At 42.9% G+C, this 17831-nt stretch overlaps 1 protein-coding gene across 2 annotated transcripts in view; it reads left to right on the forward strand.

The window, feature by feature from the left end:
• LOC139696464 (E3 ubiquitin-protein ligase ZNRF2) overlaps window positions 1–17831 on the forward strand; it is a 327751-nt gene continuing 309920 nt past the window's right edge. Inside the window, exons 1-2 of one of the 2 annotated variants that reach the window (XM_071595245.1) lie at window positions 1–153; window positions 256–501. In XM_071595245.1, the coding sequence (XP_071451346.1) occupies window positions 126–153; window positions 256–501 (274 nt within the window). In that variant the 5' untranslated portion in view covers window positions 1–125. Of the gene's footprint in view, window positions 502–17831 lie in introns of both variants that reach the window. The other variant, XM_071595244.1, reaches the window with a different exon arrangement.

The following is a 17831-nucleotide window of genomic DNA, read 5'->3' on the forward strand; positions in this document are numbered from 1 at the left end:
TCAGAACAGTCATTTATTGTGAAGTTAAATAATGTTTTCTTTTGCGTGTTTACACAAATATCAAGGGAAAGGAAAGGTTTAGAAATTGACTGGGAAGTTTCCTCGTTTCAAATTTATTTCGTGCAATGGGTGCTAAGGCGAGCACCGCGAATGGTGAGGGAGCCAGTCCGCGAACTAGGACCTTCTCTACGAGTAGTAGTTCCGAAGTCGTAGGAAGTACTACTGAAGGTTTCCGTATTCTTCGTGCAATTCCAGGGACTGTTTCCAGTGATCGTCAGCGGGCAAGATCACTGTCAAGTGTACCTGACAGCCACTCAAGCCATGAGGCCATAGGAATACCTAACTCGAGTGATGTTGGAGCATATGACATATCTGAGTCTCCAGAAACGGACAGTAGCTCACCTGAAGATAATGTCTTGGACAGTCCTCTTGCTGCAAGTATCAGTCTTGGCCGTGTTTATGCTGCGCACTCCTTACCTTCCCACATATGGTCTTTAAATGGTAAGTACTGACTACTTATAGATGTTCGACAATTAATTATTGACCACAATTGCAGCTTCGTAGTCTAACCATACTTCTTCGTTGGCTTGTTGTGTGTCTATTTTATAATCCATGAGATGAGTATGATATCTGGTGCACTAGGCTTATTTGTTGGTAAATAAGATTCCGATACGCAATGCATGAGAATACCATAGAATCAGTCATTCAGCAACCCCACGTTATTTTCATATTGTATTTAATTCAATTTATTTTTCCATTGAGACTTTGTATTTAAAGATTTAATGCAGGGAACAGAAAGTTGACGGTTTTCAAAATTCAACTCTTAGTTGCTGACAGCAGTAATTATAATCTACGCGGAATAAATGCGTCATATTTACCTTGATCCATATAGGTGCCGTACAAATTTTGAAAATTATTTAGTTACATGTTATCCAAGTTTTCAATTCAATGCCAATGGAAATTGTCATGAAATAGTACCCTTTATACGTTTGGTTTGATTGTATGTTGGAGAAAAATGTCTCTGGATGAACCGTCCTTATTGACGATAATATATCGCTCGCGAGCCTGTTTTTCTCTGCCTCGATTTCGGTGTCAACTTTCGAAGGATTCTTGGAGTCACCAAGGACTGTCATTCAACCAAGGTCAATGTTCTATCATGTAATCAATAGAGATGTGGATTTTTCATCCTGTAGATTTGTCGTGCATTTGAATTTGTTATAATTTAGTAAAAACTAATCTCCAACCGTTGTATGATGAGAATCGTACAATTTAATGCATTATATGCAATTTTCATTTTATGATTATAATTTGTTTATGAGTAATACTGTTGACTTCAGTGTGATAAGGTAGTTTAAATTGAAAAAAATATGCGTAGAACCCTATGCTTTTATGCCGTGCTGTTGAATCTATCTCCTCACTTGATTGAAATTGAATTTTTATTATTAAGGAATACAGAGGATTCTTTGAAACGTGTGGGCCATAGTTGCTTGAGTTTTGACTGATAGATTTGACGATTCATTTTCACTGTAGCTATTCGATATTATCAATATGGCATTAAGTTAATTCTGATTTTACCTCAGGGCAACGATAGTCTTCATAGATAGCTTTTGAAATACTATTATGTAACTGCTTTGAACACCGACAGTAGGATTTTTACTTTATTAAGGTGTCAGCAAATATTTCACAATTGCTAGTAATTTTACCAAGTTGAAATGAATTTGATAAAAATCTAGCTATTTAATTTTTATCCACAGAGATATATTGTTATCCCACCGTCTCTGATTATCAGATTTTGAATTCCAATTATGCGCCAAGCGTCTGTCTTATGTTTTGGACGCGGCCTTCACAATCGCTTTCGGATTTCATGTGTGTGCCAGGCGCTCTAGGGTGCTAGGCTTTCTTGGTTGAATTACATGGTAACTGACTAAATTTAGTTGGTTTCGCTTCATAAAACACAAGGTGTGAAATAAAATCACCTTACTTGATACCCTAACTCGCCACTAATAGGTAGCCCTTTGAAAATTGAAATATCAATAAGTTTCCTTTCGTATGAAATAATGAAATGTTTTCATTGAGAGGGAGTAAGGTTATAAAACTGCTATGGGTCACTCACTGCTGTTGGTGAAAAAATCTGATACATTTGTTTTCTACAAGGGCACCTGCTGTGGCAAATAGCATCTCAACATTGCAATGACGGCGTTCGCTATTTTAATCCTTTCGTAAGTAAATATTTAGTATCACAGTTTGTCGCGTGCCTGTACTTTGTGTGTCATTCGTGATTTTATAATGTTAATATTTACTTTCGTTACACATCTATATAAACATCTTATATTGGTATTTATATACAGCAGAAGCTGAAGTCGATCGGGTGTCCTTCCGCTGTGACTCACAATTTACAAATACGTGAAGGGAAGACTTCCAGAAATTCTTTTGTTGCTAAATGCCTTGATTAATTCCAATAATTTCTTAATTCTTTACATTTGAACGTTTTCAAAACATTCCTTAATGGGATCAGTTAATGCAAAATTTTCTGGTGAATTAACTACTTAATTTCAGAATGCAACTTCACTCGAGATCCCGGAAAAGTTGTGCGAGGGCGTTTTGGAAGAGCACGTTTGATGAAGGATGTCAAGGACGGAGGATTCTTGAGGAAAATACGCAGGAGGCAGGAAGGGTAGATGCTGAGCATAGTGGTGGAGAATGGGGTGTTAAAGACTAAAATAGGGGAGCACTTTAGGCAAGCGGAGAAGGGGTAGGAAGCATGTTGGACGGAATGGTATGAGAAAGGACTTACGTGAAATTGAAGAAGGGTTCATTGCTGGGTACCTGGCGTCAGGTTAGTTTCTTTGGGGACACTAAAAAAATGTTGGTGCTTAATCTTTCCATCCAAAACTTACCGTAATGGTAGACAGCTTAATACTAATAATAGCACATAATACCCTGGGATTGCGACTATTGTACGAGGGTCATCCGGAAAGTAGTACCCGTTCGTGCCGCATGAAGTGCTGACGACGCGAGTAGCCGCTGGACGAGGTCAGATAGCTTCAGTGGCTTGTCTGCCTTCTCTGAGCCAAGTTGCGTGACGCTAGCATTGCCTGTGTTGTTTCTGTGATTGTTTACAATGTTTAAAAAAATTGAGAACGCCGCCAGTTGTGAAGTGAGGGCAGTGATTAAATTCCTCAATGCAAGAAACGTTCGCCCATGTGATATTCATCGCCAATTAAAGGAGGTGTATGGAGACAATGTAATGGACGAGTCGTCTGTTCGGCGGTGGTGTCGCAACTTCAACATGGGGAGGGGGAACACACACGACGGTGAGCGTTCGGGGAGACCGTCTGTCATTACAGACCAACTGGTGAGCTCAGTTGACGAATTCGTGAGGAACGATCGGCGCGTCACAATTGATGACATCTGTGAGCATTTTCCCAATGTTTCTCGAACAATTGTTCATGAAATTGTTAAACACCATCTGCATTATGCAAAAATTTGTGCAAGATGGGTCCCTCGCGTATCTCAATGAGCTGGCGGCGAAGGACTATGCAGCAGGAATACAGAAACTTGTCACACGTTATGACAAATGCCTTAATTTGCTTGGAGATTATGTTGAGAAGTAGTTTAAAGTATCCTCTTTCAAATAAAATTTTTTATGTTTGTTAATATTTACTTTTGTGTCTTTATTTCACGAACGGGTACTACTTTCCGGATGACCCTCGTATATATTTTCAGAAATGGCCTTTAACTTCTCGTATTCATCCCACGTTGAGCCATAATTATTGCCCGATGTCATTTTACATCAATATATGTCATTTATTGGTCAAAATGATGTCCGCCGCCGGTGTAGCATTTGCCGGCATAAATCTTATATTAGCTGGAAACATGATGGATGCCGCCTGGGAAGTGAGAGTATGCGTATTACTCAAGAGTTATATTGTCAATAACTGCGACGAATATCTGCCATTGAAAACCCATAATTCTGTTTGTTTGTCCGTAACTGCAAGGAAAGTAAGTTATTACATATAAATCATATCTTTCGCGCCACTCCCATTCAGGGAAGGCACAGGGTAGAAGGCCTGGTTTAAGGTTTAAGCAAATATAACTCCTTGAATAAGTAGCATCAGAAAGGAAAATTGCAATGAATTGTTCAAGAATATAGCTATCTCCGTTGTGACAATCAACTGCCGAAGTTTAAAATAACAAAATAGCCGAATTTGACCATATCTTTAGAAGTACCGAAGCCGAAGTAATTATAGGAATCGAGAGCTCGTTATCGCAAGACATTACGGACAAGATTTTTCCTAAAGGCTTTGGAATGTACAGAAGGGACAGAGCAAATAGGATTCAGTTCCTCCCTCGATGACGCCATTATTTCGAAAAACGAGTCTTATTCCATCCTTAGGGCTGATGATGTCGAGACTGTAATGGCCGGTTTATATACTGATGGTATACCCTCTGATTGCTCGGTGGATTCCCGCCTTTTTCTTGCCGCCTTGGTCTTCCTCAGTGTGGGTTGCCACATGCTACTAGGGAGTAACCCGCGTCTCCATTAAAAATCTTCTCTTCCAGCCAGATCTCGATTGATTCCTTGGTTAATCTTTCCCAAAACATTACCTCTCGCCATAAGATTGTGCAAAAAATCAACTTGGTTCTGGGAAGAGTAGATATTGCGAGGCCCAACTGGCACTTTTCGTTCATGATATTTTGATCTCGGGTGAAATTAATATTCAGGCCGATGCTTTATTTCTATATTTTACAAAGGCATTCGACAAAGTCCCTCGTAGGAAGTTGCTCGAGAAGTTAGGAAGCTACTGGATCGATACTTGTGTGATAGACTGGATTCATCAATTTTAAACAGGCCGCGAGCAAAGGGCGTAGTAGGCGGAGTTTCATCCGACACCGTGAGCAATGTTACATCGAGTGTCCCACAAGGAAATGTTATCGGTCCGCTATTGTTCCTTTTATACACCAATGACATTGGATCCCAGGTTTCCAGTGAACTTCATCTTTTTGAGGGAATCATTATCTTATGACCTAAATGTAATTCAAAAGTGGTGCGAGATATGGGAGCTAGAATTAAATTTGAATAAATGTCAATGCAACTATTTCAGAGCGTAAAAATCATTCGCCTTGACTGGGACTCGAACCCAGATCCCTCAATATCCGGTCGAGTGCTTTAGCCACTTAAGCTACCGAGGCGTTAAAGCACTCGACCGGATATTGAGGGATCTGGGTTCGAGTCCCAGTCAAGGCGAATGATTTTTACGCTCTGAAATAGTTGCATTGAAATGCACATTAGCGGATGACTCCGTTAAAAGTTACTGTTGCGGCATCTCCCGCAGTTTCTTTGGAATTTGAATAAATGTGTTTGTATAAATTTTGGGAGGATGTGTATTTCACCCTAAAACACACAATCCAGGGAACCAACATTGCACACTTGGAATCGATAGAACACTTGGGTGTTACGATAACTGAGGATATGTCCTGGGGAAAACACATTCGTGAAATTTGCGGAATAGGAAATAAAGAGTTCATAAAAAGGATATTTGGGAATTCCATCGAGTGGGTCGGGGAGTGGTGCCATTTCACGTTAGTTGGGCTCTATCGTGAGTGTGCTGCAAGTGTACGGTGGGATCCTCATGTAGTGGGCTTAATTTTGGAACTAGAACGAGTGCAACGTACAGCAGCAGCTAGGTTTGTGAAAAGTTGTTAGGAACAAGGTAGCAGTATCGCCACAACACTATTGGAAGAATTAAGGTGGGAGCCACTAGTTGGCCATAGGCTTCAATACAGGCTGCCTTTAATGCATAAATTCGTGGTAGATTACTTCTGCGGATGTTAAAGACATATGACAGGCCCCCACTTACTATCGTATATCATATCCCAACGTAGAATCACGAAGGTAGATGTAGAACGGATGGATTTAAAATGTAGCGTTTTTCCCTCGAACCATTAGAAATCATAATAGTTATGGCAGCAATCCCGTAGGAGATAATTAGAACTGGTAGTTTATGCATGTATATTTTTTATATCCTGCGTTTCTTTCTGCGTTCTTTTCAGTTATTACGTAGACTCACCGTTTTAAACATTTCTACCGCATGATTTGAATGTACGTATCCTTTTATTTAATATTGTTGTATGTTAGCAATTTCTTCCGTGTGATTATAATTTTTCGAGTGCATGGTCAGACTATAAATGTGTGTGTGTTTAGAGGTTACGTGATTGAGATTGTGCATGCATGGCTTGCGATCTAATACCCCCCGCCACACGTCCTGGAGGCGGCTTACGGGGTATTGTTTGGATGTAATTTAGTACACTTCCACTGATTTGTGGTGCCTTGGCACTCTGGAACGCGTCGTTCATCAAAATACTCCGTGTCTGTGTTTTAATATGAATATTGCTATGATGCACAAAAACGTTTTGCACGTAAATATTGGATGTTCTATCGGTGTTGCTTGTCCATATTCGAGCCCCTTATCGTTATCTTATCTCGTACATGTGAGATTTTGCCGTTATTATTGTTTCCGTCGTAATATCATTGGCATCGATGGATTTCGTTTTCTTTTAATGCGGAGAATGTTGTGATGGGAAACAGTCGACTGTCCATTCCCGTTGTGTGCGCGACATCTTTGGAATGCGTCATCGGACGCGTGATTTCTTCGAGCGTCCTCATTGCCCTCAACTGATAATATTTATGAGAATGGTTCTTCTGGTTCGCAGCATTGAGGTCGTATGGACTTTGAAAGTGAAAGTGTTTACCGTGACGAGAGGGAACACTTTTCGAGTCAGTTGTTCTTCCTCTTTGGCACACTTAAAAACGTCGTCGTTCACTTCTCTGCTAATTATAGTCGCACATTATAGTTTTTGGATGGGTTGAGGGCTGCGTCGGCGCAGTCAGGCCATTAGCATGAGCTAAAACGGGAACGACCTTGTCCTTGATTAGGGCGTCACTATACTTCGCGCCGAGGAAAAAATGTGGCAATTGGTGACCGAGAATTTGGGTGCAATGAAGTAGATCGCTCGCATCGGCTCCAAATGCGAGGGACGTTTACGAGATATGTAAGTTATGTTGTCGCTGTCTAAGCCTCATTTCGGCCCCGGCGGGGTAACGTCCTCGCCTGCCAACCCAGAGGTAGCGGGTTCGATTCCCGCCAAGTTGGAATTGACCTCCATCTTGGGCTTGGTTGCATGTAATTGTCTTCAATGTAATGTCTTTAATGTAAGGGTTGTGTGGAAGTTGGGACTATGAGTCTCAACCTCGCCCAATTAAGTCTATAAATAAAATAAATACATTTAGAATATGCTGCTAGTATATGGGATCCTCATGAAGTTGGATTGCGTGCAGCATAGGGGAGCTAGATTTGTAAAACGTTGTTAAGCAATGCAAAAATTTCAGAGTGTAAAAATGATTCGCCTTGGCCGAGATTCGAACCCGGATCTCTCGATCTCCGGCCGAGTGTTAGCCAGTTAAGCTGCCGAAGTTTTCTGTTACACTCCGAAATTTCGCGAGCTTATTATTAATACTAGAGCAGCTAGGCTGGGAATCACGGAGCGAAGGTTAAAGTACAGATTAAATCTCTTGCATAAATTGGAAGGACGTCTCTGTAACATTGGTGTTGAATATGTTTGATGAACCCAATCGTAATACTGTAGGAGACATCTTGCCAATTGAAATTAGAGACCAAGTGTTGAACGGATATATTTAAGACGTCATTTTTTCCTCGGACGATCGGAATAACATTGTCCGACCGCGGAAGTGGGGAAAGATACTTAACATGAAAAGTAGTCTGGTGCGTGTTCACCCCCTGCCACGCACCTTAGCGGTGGCTCGGAGGGTACTAAAAATGCAAAATACAGAAAAAGCTTGTATTCAGCGCTCGGGAGACCTTCGCTGGCACGTTGTCACCTCACCCTCTCGATTGAGTGGACACCGATCATTCTGATGAAATGCGTTGGAGAAACCGCTGTCGCATGGCGGGCGGCCGTTGTTAATGCTGAGGACATGGCGGGCGCATCGGAGGGGCGGTTGCGGGGGGGAGGGGGGGTGGCGATGCCTTTTTCGGTGATATCTGAATTTCGCTCCGGCAGCATCGTCATAAAAGAGATGGCGATGCTGCCGGCATATCTCATTGCTCTATCGCCCTATCTCATCGCTTCCAATCCTGTCTTCCGTTTGTGAACGCATTATTCTCAACAGGATTTATTATTTCACCTCTCCCTTTTTATCTTCTCAGCAGCATGGTTTCCTCCCAGGCAGATCATGCCTGACAAATCTCGCTGTCTTTCAGCACCACGCCGTCATGGCAATAGACAAATCAAGTCAACTCGATGCAATCTACCTTGACTTCTCCAAGGCTTTCGACGCCCTGCATCATCAACTCCTCCTTCATAAACTCAGCCAACAGTTCGGCATTCATGGTATGTTCCTTAGCCTCCTCTCTACCTTTCTCACCCACAGAACCCAGCGTGTGATACTCTCGGATGCTTCTTCCTCTTGGTCTCCTGTCACGTCTGGGGTTCCCCAGGGCAGTGTCCTTGGGCCATATCCTTTAAATTTATTCGTTTATGATCTTCCTTCCCAACTCCTTTCCTCCCAGGTCCATGCAATTCTCTACGCTGATAATTGCAAGATCTACAAGCAAATTAATAACATTTCTGACCTTATTCACCTTCAACTTGCCTTACATAAAATTTCCCTATGGTGTGATACCTGGAGGCTTAACTTAAACCCTGGAAAATGCAACATCATGACTCTTGCTCTGAAAAAACCCCTTGATGTTTAACTACTCAATTAATTCAACTCCCTTAAATCGAGTAACAACCATTAAAGACCTTGGCGTTTTAACTGACCAGAAACTAAATTACTCTGACCACATACAGACTTTAAAAAATAAAGCATTGTCCCTACTTGGCCTTCTTTACCGCTTCACAAAAATTAAAGATCCAATTGCACTCCATTCATACTTCTCAATAATTGTCCTTCCCATCATATCATATTGCTCCCCCATTTGGTCCACCTCATCCCCAACTAATCTTAAATCCCTCGATTGCATCTCTCACTTCTTTGCCAAAATAGTCAAACACCGAGTCCCACATTACCGCAATATGTCCTCAAATGCTGTCCTGTCTTCCCTATCCATTTCTAGTCCCCAAAGCTGCAGACTTAAAGCTGATTTAAAACTCCTCTACAACACCCTAAACTCGGCTATTGATTGCCCTGAACTGCTATCTTTCTTCAACTTCAGGATACCAACCCGATCCACCCGCACCCACTCCCTACTTCATATCTGCTCCTATTCCTAGAATATTTCTCACCAAGCGCTGACCTTTACTATTTCGCCTCTCCTCCCTTCTAAATTCACTCCCTCACACTGTCGACCCCTTTAACTTATCATGCAACAACTTCACCACCCAAGCTTTAGCCCAACTTTCAGTAAATTAAAATTTTCCCCGGTCCATACTTGGTTCTCGTTGTTATTGTTATGCTGTTATTGTCTTTTGTCCTCTTTCATGTTTGTTATATGTTTCACTGTAAAAAGGCGCTACTGCTGTATGTGAACAATGTTTTAAAATAAAATAAAATAAATGACGATCGCGGCGGAGGCCTCCCAGCGTTCGCGGGCGGGATGGATGGACTTCCCCCTTATATTCTCTAACCAATTTACGGAAAACAGATAACCCCGGACGGCCCATCGGTCTCCTGCATCAACTTACCCTCTCAACGAATATCCGCATTAATAGACCAGTACCGTCAACCCGCGGTCGCTTCCCACCCCTCTTGCTGTATCAAAGGTTCGCAACCACTTCCTCCACCATTTACACTCCATCCCAATCCCTCAAGACGCTAAAATTCTCATGGCCCCAACAGATGTCACCTCTCTCTACACCTCCATCCCCCTCAAAGAAGGCCTAGAACCCGTCAAATGTCACCTCTCCCCCATGAGCCACGCTCCATCCACGGATTTTCTCATTGAACTGACTCAACTCCTCCTCACAGAGAATGTCTTCGGTTGATTTCGACAATTAATTCTATTTACAAACAAAAGGCACCGCAGTGGATATTCGTATGCTGCTGCTTATGTTTTCTTAGGCAAATTCCAGCGCCTCTTCACTCAACCCTCGGACCACTCTTCTGGGTCCGCTGATGCATTGGCGAAGTCTTCCTCCTTTGGTCCTATTGATGACTTTATCCTCATTCATTTCCTCTCTCAACTCCTCCTCGGTATCTTTCACTTCGAATATGACCTTTTTATGTGTCGACATTCACTTCCGAAACATTGTATTTATCACTTCAGCCCACATTAAACCCACCAACAACCAAGAATGCCTTCCCTTCTACAGCTGCCACCGAGTCAAGCACCAAACGCTCCGTACCCTTCCACTGTCGGTCGGTCCGTGGCCTGCGACTCTGCACCAACAACCCTTCCCAGCAGAAATACATGGACCACATGCATCATCCTCTCAGAAAATGTGGAAATCCTACTCTGAGATAAAATCCTCAAACCCTCTGCCCAGTATACTCCTCGTGCCAAAACACCTTTACCTGATCACCACTTTCCGCCCGTTGACCCTCAAAATCAAACACATAATTCTGAAAGAAATTGGGGTTAATCACAACGAACACTTTGTTTAGACTGCCGCCACAGGCGTAGGTATGAATGGAAAATGCCCGGGGATTCAGAAAGATATCAGTACGACTATTTTTGGCGAGGCACCTTAAGAAACAGCGCGGTTATTCCCTTAGATCCCCCGGGGGTGGATGCGGACTCGGACAATAATTTAGTAGCTATGAAGTGTAGCGTCCGATTCAAAAAGGTGAATCGGGGAGGAAGATTTAGGAAATAGAACTAGGAAGAATAAATAGGATTGACAGGAAAGGAATATCGGCTGGCTGTGGATAAATTCATGTCTGAGACAAAGGAGCTGGGTACTTCGGAGTAAATATGGAACATATGAATAAGGGAATCCGAAAGCCGCGAGCAAGACTATAGGAATGGTAAACAGGAAAAGGACAATGATTATGGGCAATATGATGATGGAAGATTGACTAGAGAAAAAAAATGAGATGAGAAAAAAAATGGAGGAATGTAAACACGGAGTTAGGTAGGAGGAGGTACAAAGAGTTGAATAATAAACTTAGGCGGAAGCAATCGAGGTGAAAGAGACGTGGTGGAAGATGCAGTGCGAAAATATGGATAGTTTGCAGAGGAAGGCAGCAATTGACGCAAATACGTTTGCTAACGGTCGTACTTAACGCCAAGTCCAGTGGTCACTGCTTTCTAAAACAATTTAAATCTAGATTTGCACAACAATCTATCGCGAACAATCAGTGGAGAGTTATCAATAGGCCAACGCATCTGCTTCCATTCCCTCAACTATGGCGTCACCGATGTTCTGACATGATCCTAAACATTTTCTTTCGTACGAGTTCCAAATCCAAGCTGGTTTTTGAGTGGACAACGCCAAGTCCACCATTCCCGAATCTAGTCTGAGATCTTTTTCCCATTATTTTGCAAACGACTGTTGTAATGCTTACCGACCCTCAATTCTCAGCTATCGTCTTGACTCTTCTTAGAAATGAGCGCACTGTTCGCTTTTTTCTAATCACTAGGCAAGAAAACGTAATTTAAAGGTACATTGAATAGAATTGGTAGATACGGAGTGGTTGCGGTACCGCCCAGTTAAAGAACTTCCCTCGATATACGAGGTCTGTTCTTTTGAAATTAATAAGTAAATAATGGTTCCCTAAATTTATTAATTACAAAAATCTTCAATAACACATTATTGGTCAGAGTCCCGTTCAAAGGAGTCTCCTCCCCAACATATGCACTTATCCCAACGGAGTTTCCCCTTTTTGATACAGTTCTGGAATGCCTTCTCTAGAATTCTCGTAAGCTCCGCCGTCGAATTTTTCTCTGTCTTTGGTACGGTAGTGAATCTTTTTTCCTTTGAGCGGGGATTTTAGCTATGGGAACAGTAAAATGTCGCATGGGGCCGGATGTGGAGGGGGGCCAGGAGTAGGGTGGGGAAGGACAGCGGGTTTTTTTCATCCTCTTGGATGAAAACTCAACGAGTTCCGAGAGACGAATGAGCCGACGCGTTGTCGTGGTGAAATAATCACTCGCCGCTCCTCTTTAAGTTCGGGCCGTTTTCGCCTGATTCTCTCTCTTAGGCGTTGCATAACATTATGTAGTACTCCGAGTTGATTGTCTGGCTTTTAGGTAGATATTCGTGATGCGCAACCCCATTTGCGTGGAAAACGGCAGTTAGCATCGCCGCCTTGTCATTCGATCGAGCTTTTTTGGGGCGGGGGGGGGGGGGGGGGGGTGGGGATGTTTCACCAATCATTTGTGAAGATTGCACTTTTGTTTTGATGTCACATACACCCATGACTCATCCCTAATCTCTTATCATCCTGGATAAAAAGGTTTCATCTTCTCCAGCTAGATCGAACACTCGGATTAGGCGAGGCTCGAATTTGGCGGCAACTCGATGCATCCTCAATTTTTCAGTCAGGATTTCCGAGCACGAACCAACCGAGATGCCACACTCTTCTGCAAGTTTGCCTGATGGCCAAACGTCGATTTGCACGAACAACCACTTGTCCACTCCCTCGATGGTGGGGGTCATCAGTCGACGTTGATTGTCTTCCGTAGTACTCGTCGTCTTCCACTGATTGCCGCCCCTTTTTGAACCGGGTAAACCCCTCATATCACGCGGTGCGTTCCATAGCACCCTCACCATCAGCCTTGGTAATCAACTCAATAAAGTTTCCATGAAGGATTTGCAGGATTTCGTAGCAACCTCCTTCTTAGATATCATTTCCGCGGATCCGAATTTTCGCCGCACTCCACGAGCACCCCTTCACATAAATGGCCGTAACTAATCAAAAAAACATTATATCAACAATGTTGTTGAAGGCGGTTATTCGAAAAGTTTACGCGGGCACAACGCCCCCAAGCGGTTTGAAAATTAACCCACGGGAGGTGCGCCATAGCAAAGCTCAGAAACGTGTTGAGGAGACCTCGTGTTTCCTGGTCTCACTCACTTGTTTTTTTCTCATCTTCCTTATTGTTTCACGAAATACGAGTCTACCGGGGTAATGGGAGCTTGTCCAGGCCGTGAGCAGTTTTGTGCTGTTTCCCCAATGAGGTGCTCTGTCGTTTCTTAACTGATCACTGACCAACGATATCTTTTGCTTTATTTTCTTGGCTCCAAAACCATTCGTTAAAAAAGGAGTTGTGAGTATTAGCTGAATCCACCGTGTCGGATAAATCCTTCCAGAAAGGATCAGACGCAATATTTATGGGTAAGGAATATGGGCGTAAGATTTCCTCGGGTCAATTCTTATTCCGAGTACTATACGAGGACTGTAGGGCGATAAGTTCAATTTCGCAGGCAAGAAAGGTAGACCTAAGAATCATCACTAGAAAGGTACAAAATGTAGCCAACAACTAGATATGTGAAGATCAGTAAGGGCTTCAGAGAGTGAAGAGGGAATTGTGATTCGACTTTCGATTCGGTGAGAGCATATCTAGAAAGAAGCCTGGAATATAATGGGCATGTTTTCGTGTGCATATAAAGAAGGCGCACGACTGTGCAGAGTTGGCAAAGTTACTGGAGATTTTGCAGAATACAGGAATAGACAGGAGGGAAAGGCGGTCCATTTAAACTGTGAATCTAACGCGAAGCTAACGGGAGAGGTAAGGGCAGCAGAGAAAGGTAGAATCGGGATGGTGAAGAGGGAGCGTGAGTGGCGGGCTAATATGCCAAGGAAAGGTTGAAGGTCAGCGTGGGGAGGGTTTCAGCTGGGGGTGGAAGTGGTCAGCTGCGAGATGACCCATTGTGCTAGTTTATCAGATCAATTTGAAGCAATAGTGAGTCGGAGAGCATGTGACCAAACAATCAACATTGTGAGTTTATATTTTTTTAATCATTAGATTTTGGAATGGCCATCAGCTCCCGCCTCGCATTACTCTGAATCGTCTCGATGTCGTCGAACGGCCTTCCTTGGAGCGCCATTTTCATCCAAAAGTCGCAGGGAGCTATTTCGGGACTGTACGGGGGCTTGCGAAGCTGTACAATCTTATTTCGCCGAAAATTGTTGCTCAAGGTTCGATGAATACGCTGGCGAGTTATCGTGATGAAGAAGCCATTCACCGCTTGACCAGAGACGCGGTCGTTTTCTTCTCACGGCATCACGCAATCTTCTCAGAACTTCAACGTATTATTCTTTGTTGATCGTCTCACCTTTTGGAGCAAATTTTAGTGCACCACACACTCACAATAAAAAAAGCAGGTCGGATACTTTTCGGGTCAACCTCGTATGTACAGGGTCGCACCCAAAAGTGGTAGGACTGATTTTTTTACAGGGAATTTTATTGACGATATACTTACATCGACTTAATAATCTTCAAAGTATGCTCCTTGAGCTGCTACACACTTAGTATAACGTTGCTCCCATTCCCCGTACGCCCGCTGGAAATTTTCTTTGGGGATGCCGTTGATGACCCTCGTCGAAGCCTCTTGAACGGCCTTTATCGAGTCAAAACGTCGTCCCTTGAGCTGTCTTTTCATCAGGGGGAAGAAGAAAACGTCCGGTGGTGCCAGATGGGGAGAATAGGGCGGGTGCGGCAACGTGGCAACGCCGTATTTGGCCAGGAGCTGTCGGTCGACACTCAGAATTTTCGGCGCCATCTTGGCGCACACCTTGCGCATGGACAAATCCTGTGAAATAATGCGTTGGACGTTGGATGCAGACAGACCCAACTGGTCTGCAATTTCTTCACTGGTTAAGCGTCGGTCTGTGTTGAGCAGTGTCCTCACTCTGTCCCCATTCGTGTCGGTTCTTGCCGTCGACGGCCGTCCGGAGCGATGGTCGTCTTCAACGAGCTCCCTACCCTCTTTAGACAACATGTACCACTCAAATACTGTGGAACGGCTTAAGGCAGTGTCCCCATAAGCCTGCTTGATCATATCGAGGGTCTCAGTTGCGGTCTTCCCGAGTTTCGCACCAAACTTCACGGAATAACGTTGCTCTAAATTCAGATTCATTTTGCTTTTCGACGCGGACAAAAAACTTGCTTCGCTAAAAACGTGGTCCTCACTCAACGACAGCCCGCAGGCGACTGAGGTTGGTGTCGGTCTGTTGCTAAGAGCTCCTACCACCTTACCCTGCCAGGCAGACCCCCCTCCACCGCTCCGTTCTTGCCAGAGAAAATCAGTCCTGCCACTTTTGGGTGCGACCCTGTATGTATGTGTATATATATACGTACATATGTGAATGTATATATGTATGTATATATATAAGTATATATATAAGTATATATATATATATATATATATATATACTTATATATATCGGTTCAGTAGGTGATGGTAGAGTTCACCCAGTACTAAGCCTCACACAGCGTGTGAAACTCACACATCAGCGTAGGAGTGCCAGTTCCTTTCCCTGTGCCGCCGGTTATGGCTTCCCAGGATGATCTGGTACCCGTATATATATATATATATGTATATAAATATATATATATATATATATATATAAATATATATATATATATATATATATAAATATATATATATATATACACAGGTATACATTTATATATTATATATATATATATATATAATTATTTATTATTAGGTAATCTATCGGTTAATGTAGGTTTTGGATGGACACAGCTACTAGATAAATATTTTGTGCTTCCTAACAAAATACAAAATCCAGTATCCTACTCTACATTAGACCCCTCTTCATCTCAGAGTACTTTCTTCCTCCCTTCATCCCGTCCAACATCCCTATCCTGTTCCTTCCCTTTCCTCATTTGCCTAACATTTTCCCCTCTGTTACAGTCTTCAACATCCCACTGTCGGTCAATACCCCCTTCATCCACTTTTCCTGCCTCCATAGGATTTCTCCCAACAAACCCCTCTCTTCGCCCACCATACCAAGTACTTCCTCATTTGTTTTCTTCTCTGTCCATTTCACCTTCTCCATTTTTCTCCACACCCACATTTCAAAAGCCTCCAGTCTACGTCTATCCTCCTGCTTCACTGACCACGTTTCCGCGCCGTACATAGCTACGCTCCAGGTCAAAGTTTTTACGAGACTTTTCTTAACATCCTTACTCAAAGTCCCCGTCATCAACTCCCTCCTCCTTGTGAAGGCCTCTTTACCTAGCGCAATTCTGCTCCTTACGTCTCAACTACTTTGACCGTGTTGGTCCAAAACACTTCCGAGATACATAAACTGTTCTACCTGCTCTAGTTTTTGCCCTCCTTTTTTAATGTTTAGCTTAGACTGTTTATTTCTAGAAAATCGCAGTACCTTTGTTTTATTAATATTGATTCTCATCCCATACCTGTCGCACTGAATTTCCAATTCACTCAGCAATGCTTTCAACCCCTTGGCTGACTGACAAACTAAAGCTTGGTCATCAGCAAACCTAACTGATTTTACGAATTCCCCGCCCACCTTCATTCCTATCTCAAGTTACTCCAATGCCTCTTTAATCATTTCCTCTGCGTACAGGCTGAACAGCAACGGTGATAAGTGGCACCCTGCCTTACACCCCTTCCTAACACTGCCCATCCGGACTCCCCGTTCCCCACCCGCACCTAAGCAGTCTGAGACATGTACAGGTTGCGGATTAGCCTCCTTTCCCTCCATTCTATTCCTATTTTCTGCAATATACTCATTATTTTTTCCCAATTCACTCTATCAAACGCTATTTCGAAGTCCACGAAACAGGCAAATATGTACGTGTTGTATTTTACATTCCTCTCGATGAATAATCTCATTACTGCAATGGCATCACGCGTACCTCTCCCCTTCCTAAACCCAAACTGATAATCCCCTGAGTAAACATTAGCCATACTCTCTATACTTGTGTTTATGATCCTGAGAACAACTTAGCTGCGTAAGATATCAAACTTATCGTCCTGTAGTCCTCACATGCTGTAGCCTTTACCTTTTTCGGAATAGGGACTAAAACTCATCTCACGAAGTCTTCCGCCCAGATTCCTTCCTCATAAATACTACGAATCAGCGCATTTAGCCTTTTCTTCCTACATTTTCCTAAGCATTTCAATAGTTCCGCGGGATTGTCATCCACCCCCACGGCCTTTTTTAGTTTCTTCTCCCTTAATGCCCTTTCTATCTCATCATCGAGTATGCCTGGACCTAAGCTATCTTCCTCTACGTCATCTATGGCTAACTTTGTTGGTCTAAGCTCTTTACTATACAGTTCTTCTATATACTCCATCCATCTCTCTTGGATCTTTCCTGTGTCAACTATTACCCTACCCGCCTTATTTCTAACTGTTAGCATAGATCTCCCTTTTTTACTTCCTTTTAAAGATTTAACTTTGCTGTACAGTGCACCGATTTCACCCATCCTCTGCAGACTTTCCATATCCTTGCACTGCGTCTTCCACCATGCTTCTTTTGCTTTATTTGTTGCCCGCCTCAATTCATTGTTTAACTCTTTGTACTTATTTTGCCTAACTCTGTATTTACATTTTTCTATTTCCTCCGCTCATCCATCTTTGTAATCATCTCATCCGTGATCCATGGTTTCCTAGTCCTTTATGCGTTAACGGTTCCAACAGTGTCTTTTGCGGCTTTCGATAACCCTTTCTTGATACTTTTCCATCTTTCTTCGATAGTACTTAGCTCTTTACCATCCGCCATGATTTCCTCTGCCGCCTGTTAGCACTCCTTCCTTGTCAAACCATTTAATGCTTATAAATTCCATTTTCTAACCCGCCGCCCCTGCTGTATCTTTTTGAAACGTACGCTGCATTTCATAACCACTAAATTGTGGTCAGAGTCC

Source organism: Hetaerina americana, unplaced genomic scaffold, assembly GCF_022747635.1.
Source record: "Hetaerina americana unplaced genomic scaffold, ioHetAmer1.1.p SCAF_7, whole genome shotgun sequence".
NCBI classification, from domain to species: Eukaryota; Metazoa; Arthropoda; class Insecta; order Odonata; family Calopterygidae; genus Hetaerina; species Hetaerina americana.